The sequence below is a fragment of the Orcinus orca genome, chromosome 14, assembly GCF_937001465.1.
Source record: "Orcinus orca chromosome 14, mOrcOrc1.1, whole genome shotgun sequence".
NCBI lineage: Eukaryota > Metazoa > Chordata > Mammalia > Artiodactyla > Delphinidae > Orcinus > Orcinus orca.
Genome location: NC_064572.1, coordinates 66,093,114 through 66,114,678, shown reverse-complemented (window position 1 = coordinate 66,114,678; position 21,565 = coordinate 66,093,114). Strand labels below are relative to the sequence as shown.

Below are 21,565 nucleotides of genomic sequence, written 5' to 3'. Positions count from 1 at the left end.
TGTATTTTTTTTTTCAAAATTAATTGCTTTCAAGAAAATATACAAACATCTGAAGCTAACACAATGTTGTACATTAACTATACTTCAATTAAAAAATGGTTAAAAATTTATTTCAAATAGACAGAAAAGAAAATATACAATTTCCATTTGCTTCCATTTTCTATGATGAGCCATAATTTGGGATGTCAAGTTCTGTCAGGTTATTAATTAAAATTCTGTTTGGGGAGATGTTTATCATAAAACTTTTTATTATGAAGAGTTTCAAATGTATACAAAATTAGAGATAACAGTATAATGATCTATTATATGTCTATCTTACTGCAAATAAGCAAAAACAGGATTAAAAAATCCAACCCCCCAAACACACACACACACACACACACACACGAAGGAGTCAAGTCTTAGAGAGTTCACCAGCCAGTAAGTGGAGAAGCTGGGGCTTGAACCCAGGTGTGGCAAACTCCAAAGTTCTTGCTCTCATTTATTAGGGCACATAGCCTCAGTAAGTATGAAAAGAGGCCAGACCAAGTTACATTTCCATGTGGTTGTAATCAATGCTAAGGTTTGGAGCTGACCTACACTAAAATCTCAGGTCTACTGGTAGCCGTCCCAGAACACTGTTAGCTTTGTGTCATCTTTTGCCACAGATCACATCTCCAGGAACCTAAGGGCAGCTAGGCAATGATGTCAGAATGAGAGATGTAGCTCCACCAACAAGAAACAATCTGGAGCTCATTAACCTACATGTAGCTTGTAATCTCCTCTCCCCAACCTTGCAACGACTACTTCCTCCTACATTTAGTCTGCATTTGTCCTTCTCAAGGCCACCCTTGGTGTGTTTTTTTAACCTAGTTTAAAGGAGAGGTTGGAGCATCTGCTCTGGTGAGGGATGGAGAAGGATGATGGGCATGGAGAAAGCACCTTGCACATTTCTCCCCCCAGGTCTTAAGTCTGAACCCAGCCGTTTTTCTTGAGAGTAGTTAAATTAACCTAAAGCTGTTTACAACTAACTGATCAACATTTAACCAACCCTTTTTTACTGGATACTTGCCCTGTTTCTAGCACTGTGTGAAAAACTAGAAAAGAAAATACAAAGGAAATAAACAGCACACTCCCTACCTTTGAGTCATTTAGAGATTTAGGAAATGCACATAATGATGATTATACATACATTAAGGCTAAGGACTTTGAAGTAAGGAGACTTCTGGATACCAGCCACGCGATAAACTCTGCCTCATCTGCCCCACCTCCTATATAATGAAGAATGTGGTAAGAAGATAAATGCTAAAGAAGTTCAAAGAAAGGAGAGATCAGTAAAATTTTAGGTAATTGAAAAATGTGTCACAAAAGAGATAAAATTGAAAATTGACCAGGAAACATGGTTAAAAGTTGGCTAAATAAAGGTAAGAAGCCACGGCATTCTAGATAATGTAAACATAGATGATGATTCCAAAAATGAATAGTAGATGGTAATCAATAATTCTTAGCTTGTTTGATGAGGAAAGTATATTGAATACTATGCATTGATCAAGACTAATTTTCTTCATTTATCTCATTGTTTTTGGTCTCTAGGATGGCTTTGTGTATTCTTTTCTTATTAAAGATACAAATTACAAAGTAGAGGATTTTCTTGAGGTTGAAGAGCCTGTGGAACATTTGATGTTTTCTCCCAGTTACAGAATGTTGCTGATTCAGACAGACAAGGTATGCTAGATGGTGGTTTCTTGACATGAAATTTCAGATATTATTATTGTCATCATTGCATGACAGGAGTGAAGGGCAGAGTGTGTTGCATAATGAGAACACTACTAGCCAGGACTCTTTAGCTTGCAAATGAAAAAATACCCAGTTTAAAAGACCTAAATAACAGAAGGATGTTTGTTTGTTTGTTTTTGTGTGTATAACTGAAAGCAAGCAAGGAATTGATATAAATCCAGGAGCTCCCACGAGGCTGCATGCCTTGTTTTTCTGCCATATCTTGGCTCTGTTTCCTCTCTGCTTCCTCCTTTTCTATGCAGACTCGCCCCTGTGGTGTCAAGAGAGCCTTCTGCAACTCCAATTTTGTACTTTTATCCTCTTGGTGACCCTGGTAGAAAATACCAGTTGGAAAAAAATGTCCTGGAATCTAGACTCATTGTACTAACTTGGGTCACCTCTCTACCCCTGGGTCAAGTACTATGTCCAGAGGGATTCTAAACTCTCATTGACCAGGCCTAAGTCACATGTCTACCATTGGACCCTGGGTAGAGTCAATCCACCCAAACATGAACTGAGACTGGGGTCATGGGTGGTTCTCTAAGGAAAACACAGGTTCTGTAAGAGAAGAAGGGAGGGAAATAAATACAGGTTAAAATCAAATGCCCACCTGAATTATACTGTTGGGAAGACTCCTAGGTCAGGATATATTAGTTTATATTGTTAGGCAATGATTTTAGATGAATTACAAGTAAAGTTCAATGATTTTCTGCCTAAAAGAAATTTAAATTTAAATATGGAAAGACTTAAGTTTCTGTAATTACCAGAAGTTAAACTGTGCTAACGATGTTTTAATAAATGACAAATTTAAAATATCTATGGAGAACAGGAAACAATAAAAAAGTAACATAACAGAAGGGAGAAGGACACAAATAGAAGTTCTAAAAAATAAAAATATACTAACAAAGAAAAAATTAAATGAATATGTCTGACAGAAGACTGGAGAATCAATGAATGGAAGATAGATCAGAAGAAGTTGTCCAGAATGAACCCAAGTGACAAAAGTATGGGAAATACAGAAGGGAGGGTAAGAGAAATGAATGATACAGTGAAAAGATCTAACATGTATTTGATTGGAATGCCAAAGAGGAGAGTGAGACAGAGGTAATATTTAAAGAGATATTTTCCAGAACTGATTAAAGACATGAATTTACAGCTTCAAGAGGCCCAGTGAATCCCAAGCAGGAAAAATATACACACTTAGACTTAACAAAGTGAAATTTTTGAAAACCAAAGACAAAGAGAAAATCTTAAAAGCAGTCAGAGAAAAAAACAGATTATTTCAAAGGACTTTCAGTTACACTAACAGCTGACTACTCTGGCAATAATGTAAGTAAGAAAGAGTGGAATGAGATCTTCCATGTAGTGCAGGGGTCAGGAAACTGTAGACCCATGGGCCAAAACCAGCCTGCTGCTTGTTTTTGTAAATAAAGTTTTACTGGAACACAGTCAGACCCGCTTGTTTATGTATTATCTATGGCTGCTTTCACACTACAATGGTAGAATTAAGTAGTTGTGAGAGACCACATGGCCTGCAAAGCCTAGTATATTTACTAGCTGTCCTTTTACAGAAAAAGTTTGCTGACCCCTGATTTAGTGAAATAAGGTTACTACCACCTGGAATTCTATACTCAGGGAAAATACTTTTCAGTACAGGGGTAAAAAAAGACTTTCTAGATACTCCAGAATTGAGAGTTTGTTAGCACATAATCACTAGAGAAAATTCTAAAGAATGTACTTCAGGCAGAAGGAAAATGACCCCAGGTGGAAGGACTGGGATGCAAAAAGAATGAAGAGCAGTAGTAAATGTGTAGAGAAATGTAAGTGAACACTGACTGTATAAAACAGCACAAATAATTCAAAGTTGGGTTTAAAAATAACATTGAATTAAAATTCCAGACAACAATAATGTAAGATGGAGGGAAAGGAGTAAATGGAATAATGTATTTCAAGTTTATTTTATTTCCTGGGAAGAGAGTAAATGTTTTAAGTAACTTCTGATATTTATAAGCTAAGTATGCATGTTCTGACTGCTAAGGTAACCATGAAAGAACTGAAACATCAGATGAAATTTCCACATCATAGAGGGGGGAAGTGAAATGTTAAAAAAAAACGCAAAACAAGGTAAGAAAAGAGAGAAAAAGAAACACAAAACAAATGAGAAAATAGAAAGCATAAATTAAAATGTAATGTTTAATCTCAAATATACTAGTAATTACAATTAAAGCAAAACAGAATAGTTGGTCTAGTTAAAAGGCGAAGATTACCATATTTGATTAAAAAAGAATCCAGGGCTTCCCTGGTGGCACAGTGGTTGGGAGTCCGCCTGCCGATGCAGGGGACGCGGGTTTGTGCCCTGGTCTGGGACGATCCCACATGCTGCGGAGCGGCTGGGCCCATGAGCCATGGCCGCTGAGCCTGCACGTCCGGAGCCTGTGCTCCGCAATGCGAGAGGCCACAACAGTGAGAGGCCCGCGTACCGCAACACCACCACCACCACCAACAAAAAGGATCCAAACCTAACTCTGCACTGTTTTCAAGTGACATATCTAAAGCATAAGATTGAAAGTAAATTTTAAAAAATACAGTAACATTGAAAATAAATTAAAAATTGAAAGTAAATTTAGAAAATGGGAAAAGATATATCATGCAAACATTAACCAAAAGAAAGCCGTTGGAGATATATTAATATTAGGCAAAAAAGACTTATAGGCAAAGTTCATTACTAAGAATAAATGGGCTTATTTTAGAATAGTAAAAGGTTAAATTCACTAGGAATACATAAACTTTTAAAATATATATGTACCAAATAAAATAGCCTCAAAACATGACATAATGACAAGGAAAAACAAATTCATGATCTCAATAGGAGATTTTAGTATACTTTTCTCAGTACATGATAGAATAGACTATGTGTACTCAACATAGCAGCCAAAGTGAGCAAAGCATCTCTCTCTACTACTCAGAGCCCTCCAGTGTTTCCCCATGTTATTCTGAGTAAAAGCCAAAATCTTCACTATGCTTTACAAGGCCCTTCATGATGTGGACTCCACTCCCCACACTGGCCTTATCTCCCGCGACTCTTCTTATTCACCCTGCTTCAGTCATGCTGGTCATCATGCAGCTTGCTTACACGCACCAGGCATGCTCCTCCCTCAGAGTGTTTGCACTGGCTGTTCCTTCTGTCTGGAATGCGTTTCCCACAGAATCCACATGAATCCCTTCCTCATTTCCTTCAAGTCTTTTCTCTAAACACACCTTCTCTGTAAAACCTTTCTTGGACACTCAGTTTAGAATTTCACCCTCTTATTTTGCCATATCATATCCTCTTTCCCTGCTTTATTTTTTTCTTCTTATAATTATTGCTCTTTAACTTACAATATATATTATTTAGATATCTTATTCATTGGCCAAAGTCCCCAGTAGAATGTAAGCTCCATAAGGGAAGGGAACTTTTGTCTGTTTTGTCCTCTGATGCAGCCCCAGCATCCAGAGCTGTGTCTGGCACAGTGTATCCACTCATTATTTGTTGAAGGAATTAATGAAAGGTAAATGAATGAAAGGTAAAATCAGTAAATACCTACCAAATTTTAGACTTTACAGAGTTGTATTTTTTAGATAAACAGGAACGAAAATATTCATGTTTAACCTAAGTAAACTTGAACTTGTGATCAGTTGAAAGCAGACTTCTTATCGCTAGTTAAATAAACAGACCGTATTACAGTTACTTGGCAGGGATGCATAATGTACAGGATAGATTTTTTGGAGAGGTGAATTTGGAACCTGAGAATGATAAACACGTCATAAGTAACAGCTTCAGCCACACCTCTACAATTTTCACAAATGTACATTTAAAAGTTTTTGTTAGTGCCCACCATGGTCTAGTATGTGATAGAAGTTAGTTCATCTTAACAACTTTTCTGGTTTTCTACATTTTCCAAATTTTCTGCATAAGTAGACATTATTTTTAAAGTCAGGAAAAAGTGCTTTGATATGTATTGTAATCTTAAAAAAATGCTTGGAAATGGAGAAAAGAAGAAAGTCCTATTTATTGATTATGTTAATTGAGGAATGAATGAATGAATCAATAAACATTTATATTTTAAGCTCCTCAAGGTCAGGGCCTTACTGAGTTTATCTCTACTTTCCCACTACCTTTTCTCACACAGTGCCTTGTTCACAGTAAGCATTTAATAACTATTTGTTGAACTGAACACACAATTGCATTATTTTTTTCTTTTTTGGTATATTTACAGGGATCTATTTATATTTACACTTTTGATGAGGAGCCAACCTTTGAAAAACTCCTAGCGGCTTGTGATGGGAAATTTCAGGCAACAGACTTTATCACACCTGGAAATGAATACTGCATGGTAAGGAATATGGTATTGTTTCACAGTAGGATTTAAGGGTAAGATTTTGGAAGTTCATGTGCAACCTGTTGTAAATCCCTGCATTGGGATTGGGAGCACGAAGTCTTAACCACTGGACCACCAGGGAAGTCCCCCAAGCGTACTCTTGAAGATGTGGTAGAAATGCCAACCACTTCCATCATCAAATCTACTCCCCAGTTAGAATGACATCGTCATATTGTGACTTCATAATATTAAGTCTCTGAACATGACCAAAGCAATTAAAATCTTAGGAGCCATCCTGTTTGTTTGTTTTTATTTTTTAAACTTTTTGTTTTATACTACAGTATAGTTAACAATGTTGTGATAGTTTTATGTGTACAGTAAAGTGATTCAGTTATACATATACATGTATCTATTCTTTTTCAAATTCTTTTCCCACTTAGGTTGCTACATGATATTGAGCAGAGTTCCCTGTAGGAGCCATCCTGTTTGTATTCACCATCCAAGCTTTCCAAGCCAGATCGTTAAACACATTCATTGCTAATGAGTTGTCAACACTTATTAAACTATTAGTGTTTACCCTCTCAGAGTGATGCAGCCCGATCTGAAAATGAAAATGAAATAGTTGCCATGCACAAAACATGTATTCAGTCTACTTAGGAAAAAAAAAAACAAACTTCCCTCTACATGCAGAAAAGAAAATTTTTTTCTGGTGTTTAACTGCTTACTTTTAGTTGGTCTCAAGAAACATATTTCAGTTTTCATATAATTCATCAACAAATCCATTAAGATTTTGGGAGTTCTAGCAAATAAAAAAATACATAGACTATGGAATAGGTAACACTTAAGATTCCTTCCAATCTTCAGATTCTGATTATGTGATTTTTCTTCCAGATGTTCTCTGATAAGAATTATGTCTGTTTTTAGGGTTGTTTCAACTCAATAAAAAAGTTTAATACAAGATTTTCATGTTTAGGATTTAGATACTTGATCCATAGTATCATGTTACCCACTCCCTAGTATTCAAGAAAGAGAATTGTAGTTACTTTAAGCTGCTTTCAGTCTTGATCCTGTGAAAGAGTAAAAATTATCTGTAAAAATGAATATGAACTTTGGGTTTCCAGTCCAGCATGTAAAGAACCTCACAACAAGAAAAAGCTGAATTGGGCTTCCCTGGTGGTGCAGTGGTTAAGAATCCACCTGCCAATGCAGGGGACACGGGTTCAAGCCCTGGTCCAGGAAGACCCCACATGCCGCGGAGCAGCTAAGCCCGTGCACCACAGCTACTGAGCCTGCACTCTAGAGCCCACGAGCCACGACTACTGAAGCCTGTGTGCCTAGAGCCCATGCTCCGCAACAAGAGAAGCCACTGCAATGAGAAGCCCGCACACCACAATGAAGAGTAGCCCCCATTTGCTGCAACTAGGGAAAGCCCATGCACAGCAACAAAGACCCAATGCAGCCAAAAATAAATTAATTAAATAAATTAATTAATATATCTTAAAAAGAAAAAAGCTGAATAAATTTAAAATCAATAATTCCTCTTAGACCCATCAGATAATTGAGGTCTTAGGGAAAACCACTCCCCCCAAAATTATAGAGACAGACAGGCAGATGCAAAGAATTACAGCTTACTGGAGCAGATGCCCAGAAGTAGAAACCACCACTGGAGCCAGTACCCAGGTGGATTACAACTGGAGAAACTGCACATCTCAGACCAAAACAAGGACACCAGAGGAAATTTTAGTTTCTGACACATTCAGCTACAGCAATCAGTAAACACAGTCTAACTCCTAGCCAGATAAACATAAAACCTCACACTACAGCCTATTTAATTCATATTCTTTTACCCAGTACATCATGTCCAGCTTTGAACAAAAATTATAAGGCATACTAAAAGACAACAACAGAAGAGACAGAGCAAGCATCAGAACTAGACTCAGATATGACAGACACGTTGTAATTACCAGGCCAGAAATTTAAAACAAACTATGATTAATATACTAGGGATTCTTATAGAAACAGTGGACAACATGAAAGAATGACTGGATAATATGAGCAGAGATGTGGAAACTCTAAGAAAGAAAAAAAGAAATACTAGAAATAAAAAGCAGTGTAACAGAAATGAAGAATGCCTTTGGTGGGCTCATCAATAGACTGAATTTTGCAAAGGAAAGAATCAATAAGTTTAAAGAAATGTCAGTAGAACCTTCAACACTGAAATGCAAAGAGAAAAAGGAATGAAAAAGAAAGAACAGAATATCCAAGAACATGGGATAAATGGTATAACATACACATAATAGGAATACCAGAAGGAGAAGAAAGGAAGGAAGGAACAGAGGAAATGTTTCACGTAATACTGGTGAGAATTTTTCAAAATTAATGACAGATCCAGGAAGCTCAGAGAACACTAGCGGGATAAATACCAAAAAAACTACACCAAAGCTTGTTATATTCAAATGATAGAAAATCAAAAACAAAGTAAAAATTTTGAAAAAAATCCAAAGGGAAAAAAATCCTTACCCTTGAAGAAACAAAGATAAGAATCACAGTGGTCTGCTCTTCAGAAATCATGTAAGCAAAAGTAGAGTGAATATCTAAAGTGTTGAAAGAAAAAAACAAACAAACCCAGGATTCTATATCCAGCAAAATTATCCTTCAAAAGTGAAGGAAATATATTTTCTCAGACAAATAAAAATTAAGGGAATTTGTCACTAGCAGAACTGCCTTGCAAGGAATGTTAAAAGAAATTTTTCAGAGAGACAGACCAAAAGGCAGAAGATCAAAATCATAGGTGAATTGAACAATACCATCAATCAACTGGATCTAATTGACATCTATAGACTACCTCATCAAATGATAGCATAATATACATTCTTCTCAAGCTCACATGAATTATTCACCAAAATAGATCACATTCTTGGTCATAAAGCATACCTTAACCATTTAAAAGAAATACGTTCTCAGGCTACATGGAATTAAATTAGAAGTAAATAACAGGTAGCTGGAAACTCCCCCCACCCCAAAATAATTGGAGAGTAAGCAACACACTTCTAATAACACATGGCTCAAAGAAGTCTTAAGAGTAATTAAAAATTTGAACTAAATGAAAATGAATATACTACATATCAAGATTTATGGGATTTTGCAGTGAATACAGGCCTTAGAGGGAAATTTATAGCATTCGATGCATATATTAGAAAAGAAGAATGTTTAAGATCAATAATCTAAGCCCCCACTTTAGGAAATAGAAAAAAAAATTAAATCCAAAGTAAGCAGAAGAAAAGAAATAATAAAAATGAGAGCAGAATGCAATGAAACTAAAAATAGGAAATCAGTAGAGAAAATCTAAGAAACCAAAAGCTGGTTCTTTAAAAAGATCAATAAAATTGATAAACTTCTAGCCAAGTTAATGAGGCAGTGGGGGGAGGGGGGAGGGGGGAGAGAGAGGAGATACAAATTACTAACATCAGAAATGAAAATTAAAGAGGGGTCATTACTACTGACCCCAGGGACATTAAGAGGATAATAAAAGAGTACAGTCATCCTTCAGTATTCATGGGGGATTGGTTACAGGACTCCCCGTGGATACCAAAATCCACGAATGGTCACGTCCTTTATATAAAATGGCATAGTACAGTCAGCTCTCCGTATCTGCAGATGCAGAACCCACAGATACAGAGGGCCAACCATATTATGAACAACTCTATGCCTACAAATTTGATAATTTAGATGAAATGGACCAATTCTTTGAAAGATATAATCTACCAAAACTCATACAAGGAGAAATAAATAATCTGAGCCTATATCTATTAAATAAATTGAATAAATAATTAATAATAACATTACAAAACAAAACCTCTCAGCAAACAACAAATAGTGGGTAACTTCTTCAGTCTGATAAAGGACATCTTTAAAAAAAAAACCTTAATGAAATCAACTGGAAGTCCTAAATGCAATAAGACAAAAAAAAAAAAAGGGGACGTGGGGAATAAAAGGTATTAAGATTGTGAGGGAAGAAATAAAACTTTGTTCTTAGATGACCTGATTGTCTATGTAGAAAATCCCAGAGAATCAATAAAAAATCCTTCTGGAGCTAAGTGATTATAACAAGGTTGCAGGGTGCGAGTTTAATATACAAAAGTCAATTGCTTTCTTATACAAGCAGTGAAGAATTGGAATTTGAAATTTAATACCACACAATAGCATTTATGTTAGCACTGAAAAAGTAAAATAGGAATAAATCTAACAAAATATGTACTGGATATATATGATAAAAACTATAAAACTCTGATGAAAGAAATCAAACAAAATCTAAATAAATGCATAAATATCTCATGTACATGGGTACGAAGACTCAGTATTATTAAGATGTCGATTCTTTCTAACTTGGCTTATAGATTCAATGCAATTCCGATCAACATCCCAGTAAATTATTTTGTGGATATCAATAAACTGATTCTAGAACTTACTGATTCTAGAACTTACTGATTCTAGAACTGATTCTAGAATTGGGTAGGACTAACACTACCCAATTTCAATATTTACTATAAAGCTACAGTAATCAAGACAGTATGGTATTTGTGAGAGAATAAACAAACAGATCAATGGAACAGTGTCTTGAAATATAGTCAACTGACCTTTCACAAATATGCAAAAGCAATTTAATAGAGAAAGCATAGATTTTTTCAACTAATGGTGCAGGAGGAAATGGACATTCACATGCCAAAAAAGAAAAAAAATCTAGTCACAGATCTTACACCCTTCACAAAAAATTAACTCAAAATGGATTGTAGACCTAAATGTAAAATACGAAAACTATAAAACTCCTAGGAGATAACAAAGGAGAAAAATCTAAGTGACCTTGGGTTGGTAATGACTTTCTAGACACAACACCAAAAATGCAATCCATGAAAGAAAAAATTGATAAGCTGGACTTCATCAAAATTAAAAACTTCTGCTCTGCAAAAGACACTGTTAAGAGAAAGAAAAGACAAAGCACAGGCTGGAAGAAAAATCTTTGCAAAACATATATCTGATAAAATACTGGTATCCAAAATATACAAAGAACTATTAAAACTCAACAATAAGAAAATAAACAACCCCATTGAAAAATGGGGAAAAAATCTGAATAAACACCTTAACACAGAAGATATACAAATATATGGCAAATAATGATATGGCAAATGATGATGAAAAGATGTTCAACGTTTTTCGTCATTAGAGAATTGCAAATTAAAACAATACTACACACCTATTAGAATGTCTAAAATCCAAAACACTGACAATACAAAGTGCTAGTGAGGATATGGAGCAACAGAAACCCTCATTCACTACTGAGGCAAAATGGTACAGCCACTTTGGAAGACAGTTGACAGCTTCTACAAAATTAAACATACTCTTACCATATGATTCAGCAATTGGGCTTCTTAGTGTTTACCCACATTAGTTGAAATCTTATGCCCACACTAAAATCTGCATGTGAATGCTTATAGCATCTTTATTCATAATTGCCAAAACTTGGAAGCAATCAAGATGTCCTTCAATAAGAGAATGAATAAACAAACTGTGGTACATCCATACAATGGAATATTATTCAGTACTAAAAAGAAATGAGCTATAAAGCCATGAAAAGACATAGAGAAACCTTAAATGCATATTGCTCTGTGAAAGAAGGCAATCTGAGAAAGCTGTATGGTTCCCTCTGTAAGACATTCTGGACAAGGCACAATTGTGGAGACACTAAAAACAATCAGTGGTTGCCAGAGGTTCAGTGGGGAGGGAGGGAGGGATGAAGAGGTGAAGCATAGAGGATTTTTAGGGCAGTGAAACTATTCTGTATGATACTGTGATGGTGGTTACATGTCATCGTACGTTTGTCAAAACCCATAGAATGTATAACACAAAGAGTAAACCCTAATGTAAACTATGGCTTTAGTCCATAACACTGTATCAATATTGGCTCATCAATTCTAACAAATATACCACAATAGTGCAAGTTGTTAGTAACAGGGAAAATTGTATGGATATTGGGAAGGGCAGGGAGGGAAGTGCAACTCTCTACTTTCTGCTCAAATTTTCTGTAATCCTAAAACTGCTCTTTAAAGCAAAGTCTATTAATTTTTTAAAATACCAATTGTGATTTTCTATTTCTAGGCTTATTCACTAGGAAATTCATCGAATTTCCAAGTAACTTATTTCAATTATGTTACACAGAAAAAAAAAACTTTATTTCACTTTTCTAATCCTAATTAGTTATTATGTGTTACTTAAATTGCATTAAAGGTAATAGTTAATATTTGTTCAAATCAGAAGTATTGATGTTGAAATTGTAATTTTAATCCACACAAATAAAATGAAATTTTATACTAAATCATCAGATTGACATACTAGAAAGGAATTTAGAACATACTCCCATAGCAAAGTCTTGTTTTCCATTTGAGTTTTCTTTTTCTTTCTTTTACAGACTCTCACCCAGTCAGGAGAAGTTTGTGTTTGGGGTATAGAGGATGGTGCTTGTGTCAGCAGGATTTATCTGAATATCCCAGTAAGTGTGCCTTATAAATGAATTTAAATATATATATATATTGAATTCTACTCCAACCTACTTTTTCATATTCACATGTCAATAGTCTGTGGAAATACTCATTACAGAGGCCTTATTGCATTTTTACCTTATATATTAGAGTAATTCTTGTGTATAAAGTATATTCCACAGCCCAGAGGGTGGAACATAAGGTACTCTATTGGTGTATGGTGGTAGTTATTCCTGAAACCCTAATGGTTTATATCTCACTCAGGCTGTAAGTTCATTGTGGATTGACAGGTTCTCTGCTCCACACGGCCTTTCAGGGAACAAAGTCGACAGAGGCTCCACCAGCTAATAGCTCCTCAGTGCCATGGTATGGGAAGAGTGCTGGAAGGTCTTGAATTAGCAGTTAAGTGCTTTTACTAAAAAATGATACATCTCCTTGGCCATAACTAGATAAATGACCCCATCTAACCTCAAGAGGATTGGTTAGAAATGAAAGAAAGGGACTTCCCTGGTGGCGCAGTGGATAAGAATCCGCCTGCCAATGCAGGGGAACATGGTTTCAAACCCTAGTCTGGGAAGATCCCACATGCCGCGGAGCAACTAAGCCCGTGCGCCACAACTGCTGAGCCAGCGCTCTAGAGCCCGCGAGCCACAACTACTGAGCCCGCATACCACAACTACTGAAGCCCATGTGCCTAGAGCCCATGCTCCACAACAAGAGAAGCTACCACAATGAGAAGCTCGTGCACCGCAATGAACAGTAGCCCCGCTCGCCAAAACTAGAGAAAGCCCACGTGCAGCAACAAAGACCCAGTGCAGCCGAAAATAAATAAATTAAAACAAACAAATGAAAGACAAGTACCACTCTAACCAACTTGAACCAAAAATTAAAAAGTGGGGGTTATTGACTCAATCAACTATAAAGTATAGAGTTTGTCTGGGCTCAGCTGTGGCTTGATCTAGCAACTCAAATGATATTACCAAGGATCTTGTTTTCCTCTCTGTCTGTATACTATGTCTTTAGTTTCATCTTAGGCTTCATTTAGTGGTACCCAAATGCCACAGGTACCAACGTCACATCAGATCATCAGGGAAGAAAGCCTCCTACAGTGGGAGGAGGAAGAGAAAAGTTTCTCCTTTTCAGAAGGCTTAGTAAATACCTCCTAATGTCTTAATAATAACCCTGAACTAATCACTGTAGACAGGGGGATGAGAAATGCTAACTGGCTTAAAGTCAGCCATGGAAATGGGAGTCAGATCTGTTCCACTCAGCCCTGAAAATAGGGGAGAGATGGTTTCTCAATGGATATTCAAGAAATTTTCCAGAAGGAAGGTGTGTTGATGCTGGGTGGCAAACCACAATTCCTTACCTAAACCTAACCCTAGCCTACCATAAGGTGATACCATTCTTTCCACCATGTTCATGGTGCATTTTACATAAAATAATATTTTAAAAAATATAAAAAGACCAAGAAACAGTGGTAATGCTATTTTTTCTTAAATTATCATTTTCTGTATTACACAGTTCTAGATGAGATATGGATCTTGGTAGGAGGAAGAGGAGTTATAATCCTCCTCTGTTATAAATTAAAATCTCAGTTATAATACAAGATGCAGCATCATACGTCACATAAGAGGATTACAAGATGCAAAAGGATGCAAGAGGATTATAAGATACATAAAATTCAATGAGATAAAAAACTCATCCTAAAAAGTAAAGATAAAAATTCTTACCTGAAAGAATACGTGTAGATTCCATAATCTATGTGACAAGGTTTATATGTATTCATTTCTGTTAGAATTACTAGAACTAGAAAAATCTTAAAGCTCATCTGATCACACCTTTTACAGATGAGAGACATAGAGATGTTTAACAACCCACCCAAGGGTCTGTATAATCAGGACTTACCTTGCACTTCCTGGCTAAGGAGGGATATAGGTACCACCAAAAGGCCCTCTTTCTGCTTCAGATATCTTCCCTTCCTCTGATCAGAGGGGAGAGATTCGGATGACTGTCACAGTTAATTAGACAATCCTTCATTGAGCTTCAAACCAGGCATTGTACACTCATGTAGTTCAGCTCTTATTGGGGAGAGTCAGTGGTTTCTCCTTACTGGAGGATACTGCTGCCCCGTGGGGAAATGATAAGTGTATTGACCCAGCAGTGCTGAGGCCAGATCTCCCTGCCTGTGCTGGGGACTGTGCTCCCCATGAACATTTTAGGCAGTGGTCCTTAGAGAACCCTGCTCAGCATCATGATGGCAGGATGCATGAACACTACTAGCTTCCCCTGATGGTGCCTGCTAGGGTAGCTACGACCCCTCCAAATATTGCTGTACATATTTAGCCTAGTCCACAATAGCCCTGGAATGGAGGGTAATTTCAACTGATTATTTTGAGGAAACACAGACACACAGACACACAGACACACAGACACACACACACACACACACACACACACACACACACACACACACACTGAGATCTCCCATAAAGGCTTTTAGCTAAAAAAACAAACCCTCACCACTTCGTTTCCAGTTTCATACTGAGATACCACTAAAGATTCAAACTGGTTAAGGCTTGGAAAATTCACTTTAAAAAACAAAATGAAAACCTGCTCAATGGGGAAACTGTGCATTCTAATGGGGCAGGATACCTGAGTTTTCCTCTGAGCTTTGTTACAAGCTATGGGATCCTGGGGCAAATTGCTACATTTTTCTTTGCCTCTGTTTTCTAGTCTGCAAAACAATGATCTCTTTAAGATCTTTTCTATTTCTAACATTCCATTATTTTATTCAAAACAAACTACAAAATGTAATTATGTTACCACCCCTTTCGAGTTGGGCCCCAGTAGGGGTCCTCTTCTCTGGTGTTGCCCGTGCCAATCGATTGAGACTGAGTTTGGTTCAGAAACAAAGGAAAGTTTTATTCTTTGATCGGAGAACGGAGAGGTGGGAGCTCTCGCTCTAGAGTACAGGTTTTTGGGACGGGGGATGGGTGGGGATGCTCTATATGGTTCTCCTCATTGCGGGGACGGGGTGGGGGGTGGGGTTGGAGCTCTCGTGGCGCTAGTGCAGCTGTCCTGCTTTGGTTTCACATCCAAGTTCTGGGTGCAGTGTCTCTGCGCACTGCCTGCCACTGCCGCCATCTTGAATTGCGGTGTCATTGGCAGCGCTTCTCCACACGGCCACGGAGTCGAGGTGTCACTTTCCTAGTCTGAAGTGCTGGGTGCAAGACTGCGGCACACAGCACCCTATAAGCAAGTGAAACTAGATGAAGCACAAAAGAAGAGGTTAGACCTTATCACCTAGATTCCATCTTATTTTTCCGGGGAAACCCAGTGGGCTTTGTCAGTGACAACTATAGAGGAATGGATCTGATTCCTTAAGTATCATGACAAAAAATTTATTCTCTTAGACATCATCTTCTGTAAATGATCGCGACATAAGCAGGAATCTGTGATGCATTTCTTTGGTGACAGGCCACATGGTCCAGTGATATATTGGGTTGGCCAAAAAGTTCTGTAACATCTTATGGAAAAACCCAAACAAACTTTTTGGCCAACTCAATAGTTATTTTCTTAAGTCTTCCTCAGTTATGCCAGCATCTCAGGATCTACCGTTATCCAGCAGTTGAATGCTGATTTTTAAAAATCGCTAACATTCTATAAAGATGTCCAAAAGATGCTAGGGATATATTTTAAATTTCTTATTTTATTTTTCATTATTATCAGGTATAATAATTTTGCAATCATTTAAGGATAGAAATGAAGCCATGGTTTAAAGTTCAAGCAATTTCCTTATATTTTTATCATTCTAATTTTAGGATAAAAGAGAATGATGTACAGATTGCTGTGACTTCTTATGCTATCGATTAGCTGAAGAATGTTGAGTGTATAATTTGTAATACCACACAACACTTGCCACTCTTCTTGTTCTGCAGGCTTTTCAAATAAACTGTAGAATTCTTATGTGAGGGAGAGCAGGTTTCATTTTCTGGCACAGTGAAGTTGAGCATCTGGGGGGTTATTTTATTTTATTTTATATTGAAGTGTAATTGATTTACAATACTGTGTTATTTTCAGGTGTACAGCATAGTGATTCAGTATTTTTGCAGGTTATACTCCATTATAGGTTATTACAAGATAGCAGGTATAATTCCCTGTGCTCTACAGTATACCCTTGTTGCTTATCTGTTTTATGTATAGTAGTTTGTGTCTGTTAATCCCATACCCCTAATTTGTCCCTCCCTCCTTGTCTCTTCCCTTTGGTAACCACAAGTTTGTTTTCCATATCTGTGAGTCTGTTTCTGTATGGCGTTTATTTTAAACAGGCAACAGTTCTGGCTTGCTCTCCCTCCTCCCTCTCTGCAGCCGTGGGGACCAAGGGTGGCTTTGTCCACTTCCTCGACATCCAGGACGTTGAATCCCCTCACTCAGTTCATAAGGCCTATCTCTCTGAATCGCCCGTGCAGCACCTCCTGTAAGTAATGCCTGCTTCTGGCAGCAACTTTGGCAGGCCTGTCTGTTGAGAATTCCAGTGAAGCCCTGATTTCTTTTAATTTTAAGTTTTACATGTATTGTTTTGAAAATTAATATACTGACTCAGTTCTACCTTCAAGAAGTACAGAGCAGTGTATGGTACAGTTTCCCACGCTTGTCCCTGAATACCCAGTTCTCCTCGCTGGAGGCAGCCTGTTACCAATTTCTCATGGATATATTTTATTCACAAGCAAGTAAAAAAAAAGTACTTCCTTTTAATTATATGAATACATATCAAGCACTTAGAGTGTGCCAAGCACTTCTGTTGTATTAACTTCATGAGATAGATATTCTTATTGTGTCCATTTTAGAGATAAGGAAGATGATGCACAAAGAATTTAAATAATAATTAATATTACACGCATAGTAAATGGCAAGTTTTAGGATTTGAACCGAGGCAATTGGGCTCCAGAGTCATTGCCTTGGCTCTTACGGGGCAGCAAACCATATACAATGTTCTGCACCTCAATTTTTTTTTTTTTTTCACTTAATGGTATGTCTTAGAGAAGGTCTTCTATCCACACATGAAGACCTTCCTCATTCTTTTTTACAGCTACATAGCATTCCATTCTATGGGTATACCATAATTTTTAAAAGACAGTATACTGATGGACATTTAGTTGATTTCCATTTTTTGTGTGTGTGTGTGCAGTACGCGGGCCTCTCACTGTTGTGGCCTCTCCCGTTGTGGAGCACAGGCTCCAGACGTGCAGGTTCAGTGGCCATGGCTCATGGGCCCAGCCGCTCCCCGGCATGTGGGATCTTCCCGGACCGGGGCACGAACCCGTGTCCCCTGCATCGGCAGGCGGACTCTCAACCACTGTGCCACCAGGGAAGCCCGATTTCAAATTTTTTGAAGCAATACTTTTAAGAAGACAGCATAGAGCATTGGATTTAGATTCATGTTATTATTCTTTCTTTCGTTATATCATAATAGTATTAATAAGAAATGACATTTATGCCCTGCTTTACAGCTTGAGGTGCTGTCACACATTGTAGCTTATTGAGTGTGATATTTGCCCCACATTCAGAAAAGTATTATGCTTGTTCCTATTTCACAAGTGAGATAATTTAGGTTCAGAGAGGTTAAGGGAAGCATTTGCCCAAGATTACTCAACTAGTGCCGGGAGGAGCTGGGTTTCCACCATCTGTGTTGTTCCTACAAGCTCTGCTGCCTCTGGCTCAGTGGGGAAGGATCTGTAGTCTCCCTCCATTTACATTCTGCTCCTCTGTACTGTATTTTTTGGTGCTCCTTTTTCAGATCTTTCTCTCTTACCCTAATTTGCATTTCCCACTTGTTCCAATTTGATGATAGGATAGAAACATTTCACTACATTCTTCCTCTTTCTGCCAGGATGGGTACTGAGAGGCATTGGAATGTTCCACTCATCACTACTTTGACAATTGCTTATGTCCACTTGAAATATTAAGAAAGCTTTACTGTCATATTTCATTTACTTATGATGAAATAGTTACCCATTTTTAGTGAATCTTCTTGACCATGTACTTATAAGTTGCAATTGGGAAACAGTATTAGCCTAGAATGTAATGATTACATTTATATATAATCACTTGCCTTTTATAAGGTCTGATAATATTAAAAATCACAAACCATAAGAATAGCTGGTTTTGGATGCATCTCCATGCTGTCATTCAATAAAGTTGTTTACCATCTTATTAGTGAAACAAGTAGAATCTGATAATCAGATTTCTTCTTTTCTAGGTATGACCAGAGAGGAATATATCTATTAGTTGGAACATCAGAAGGACACGTCTTTGTTATCGATGCCAAACCCTCAAGCTTATTTCAGATTCTTGGATTCATAGGTACTTACGTAGAATGCTTATTAACTTAAAATATTGGTCACTTTATTCCAAAGAATTTAAAGTTGTGAAAATGGGGCTACGGTGAAACAATTACTTATAGCATGTTTTCTAAAACAGAGATATTTAAATAACTGTTCAAAGTTACTTAAGAGAATTCCCACATCATATTTAGAGGTTTCGGTACATGTACTTGGTACATAGTTGATGGTAAATAAATCTTCTTGAATCAATTAATGAATTAATGAAATGGCTAAATGTTTCTAATGTTATTACAAAGGAACGTTGGGTTGGTTTATCCCTGAAATACTTTTTAAATAACATTTGATCTCTATTTAATTAAGATATCCAAAGAAAGTTTTGTTCCATGCATCTTTAGAGTTTCCTCTTTAAACAAAATGACATCCAGCTTTTGCAGTAATGTGCATCCAAACGCCCAGGTAAACCACAGATTTGGTAGGTGAGATAGCACTTAGGTGATAAATAATAAGAACTAATACTTTTCTTTCTGGCTTTACATACCAAATATGTATGTATATTTAAAAATCTATGTATTGATTTTTAAAAATTGAGTGCCTGCTAGGTGTAAGATGCTGAACCTAGGCTCTGTAGGAGCATCGAAAGGTCAAGGAGACAATTTAGTGGAAGAGTAATAGCAGAGATCTGTGTAGGCTCAGGGGAAGAAGCAATTAATTCTGCCATGTGTGAAGAAAGGAATGGAAGTGATGGGGTGGCACAGAGGACTGGGGGAGAGTTTTCCAAAGACTTAAAGTAGTGGAGGATGGGGCTTGTTGGTATTCTAGCTTGGGACAAAAGTTTGAGCAAAGGCACTTGGAATGGTAAGTAGTCTAGTGTAACAGGTAAATAAGAGTTTACTAGATGATGATCATGGTGAAAAAGTCTGAAAGAAAGTGGAGTACGCTGAACATCATTCCAAGAAGTCTGGACTTTGTTCTGTAGTTAATGACACATCATCAGATGTTTTCAAGATGGGACTGGTGTGATTTGACTTGGTTTTTAGAGGATGACTCTGGCATCACTGTGAAGGCTGGAGCAGAAAGACAAGAGAATGGAATAAAAAAGACGAGTTAGGAAACTATAATATTACAGTAACTTAGGCAAGAAATGATATTAATCATAACAATAGCCAACATTTATTGAGGGATTCCTTGCCATGTGATAGCCAGTGTTCTAAGTACTTGGCATGTGTTAATTCATTTAATTCTTACAGACAACTTTTATGAGGTAGAGACTACTGTTATGCCCAATTTAAACACAAGACAATTGAGGTACAATGATGTTAAGTATTTGTTCAAAGCCGTGAAGGTAGGTGGTGGTGGAGCCAGGACTCAGACTCAGGAAGACCGGCTTCAGGGCTTGTGCTCTTTTCCACAATGTACGAGGCCACGCAGCAGTCATGGGAAGAGAAAGGAGGGGACAGCTCTGAGTGATGGAATTGGTAGGACTTGAAAATTGATTATGTGTGAAAGGGAGTGATCAGCAATGACTCCAAAGTTTCTAACCTGGATGGTGGAAGTTTGTGCTGTCATCAGTTGAAGTAAAAACTCAGGGAAGGGCTTCCCTGGTGGTGCAGTGGTTGAGAGTCCGCCTGCTGATGCAGGGGATATGGGTTCATGCCCCGGTCCGGGAGGATCCCACATGCCGCAGAGCGGCTGGGCCCGTGAGCCATGGCTGCTGAGCCTGCATGTCCGGAGCCTGTGCTCCGCAATGGGAGAGGCCACAACGGTGGGAGTCCCACGTACCGCAAAAACAAACAAACAAACAAACAAAAAACCTCAGGGAAAAAGAAAGTTATGGAGGTAGAGGGATAGGGTGATAGCTCTGTAGAGTTGAAGCCAATAAACTCTTCATTTGGGAATCTTTACCATAAATTTGGAAATGAAGATTTGTAGTTCAAAGTTTAATGATAGAATTCTGATCTTGAAATCCTGGAAGCTGATGACATAGATGGTTTAAGACAGAATTGAAGCAAATCCAATTGTTTAATGAGGTCAAACAGGTAACCTAAATGTGTAAATTAGATGACATGGAATGTGGTAGGACCTATGGCTGACCTCAGAATGGGTACCAGTCCTGCCTAAATGTTACATTTTTCAACATATCTGGTCAGTCAGAGTGTGGGATGGGAAAAGCTACCTACTCTGAAGTTGTGGGCAGAGGAAGACAAGGCAGTGAAGAAAACTAAGGATGGGCCAGAGTAAAGACAGAACTGGGAGTCACCCACTCCAGGAAGAGCTTGAAGAAGGAAGGCTATGTGAAGGGGTGGATTGTGGCAGAAGTGTGAGTGGGGTGAGGGCTAGGATGAGGCAGTCAGTGTGTAAGCCCAGGGACAGCTACTCCTCTGGAACAGAGAGACAAAGAGGTTCAGGAGGGAGTGGAGGTCAGAAAAGGAAGTCAGTAAGTAGAAACTTCTGTTCTTAGAAGTTTGCAGTGGAGAAAAGAGAATTAGTAACTTCTAAAAGAGAATTAGAATTAGCAGTGTTGAAGGAAGGTCCTAATTTGAAGATAGGGGAGTCTTGAGCACTGAATAGGGGA

The 21,565-nt window shown here is 37.6% G+C and overlaps 1 protein-coding gene across 1 annotated transcript in view; it reads left to right on the top strand.

The window, feature by feature from the left end:
• Window positions 1-21,565, top strand: part of CFAP43 (cilia and flagella associated protein 43) — a 102,958-nt gene that overhangs the window by 25,897 nt on the left and 55,496 nt on the right. The window contains exons 8-12 of the mRNA XM_033421075.2: window positions 1,573-1,704; window positions 6,012-6,128; window positions 12,577-12,657; window positions 16,978-17,126; window positions 18,909-19,012. Of these exons, the coding sequence (XP_033276966.1) occupies window positions 1,573-1,704; window positions 6,012-6,128; window positions 12,577-12,657; window positions 16,978-17,126; window positions 18,909-19,012 (583 nt within the window). The remainder of the gene's footprint in view (window positions 1-1,572; window positions 1,705-6,011; window positions 6,129-12,576; window positions 12,658-16,977; window positions 17,127-18,908; window positions 19,013-21,565) is intronic.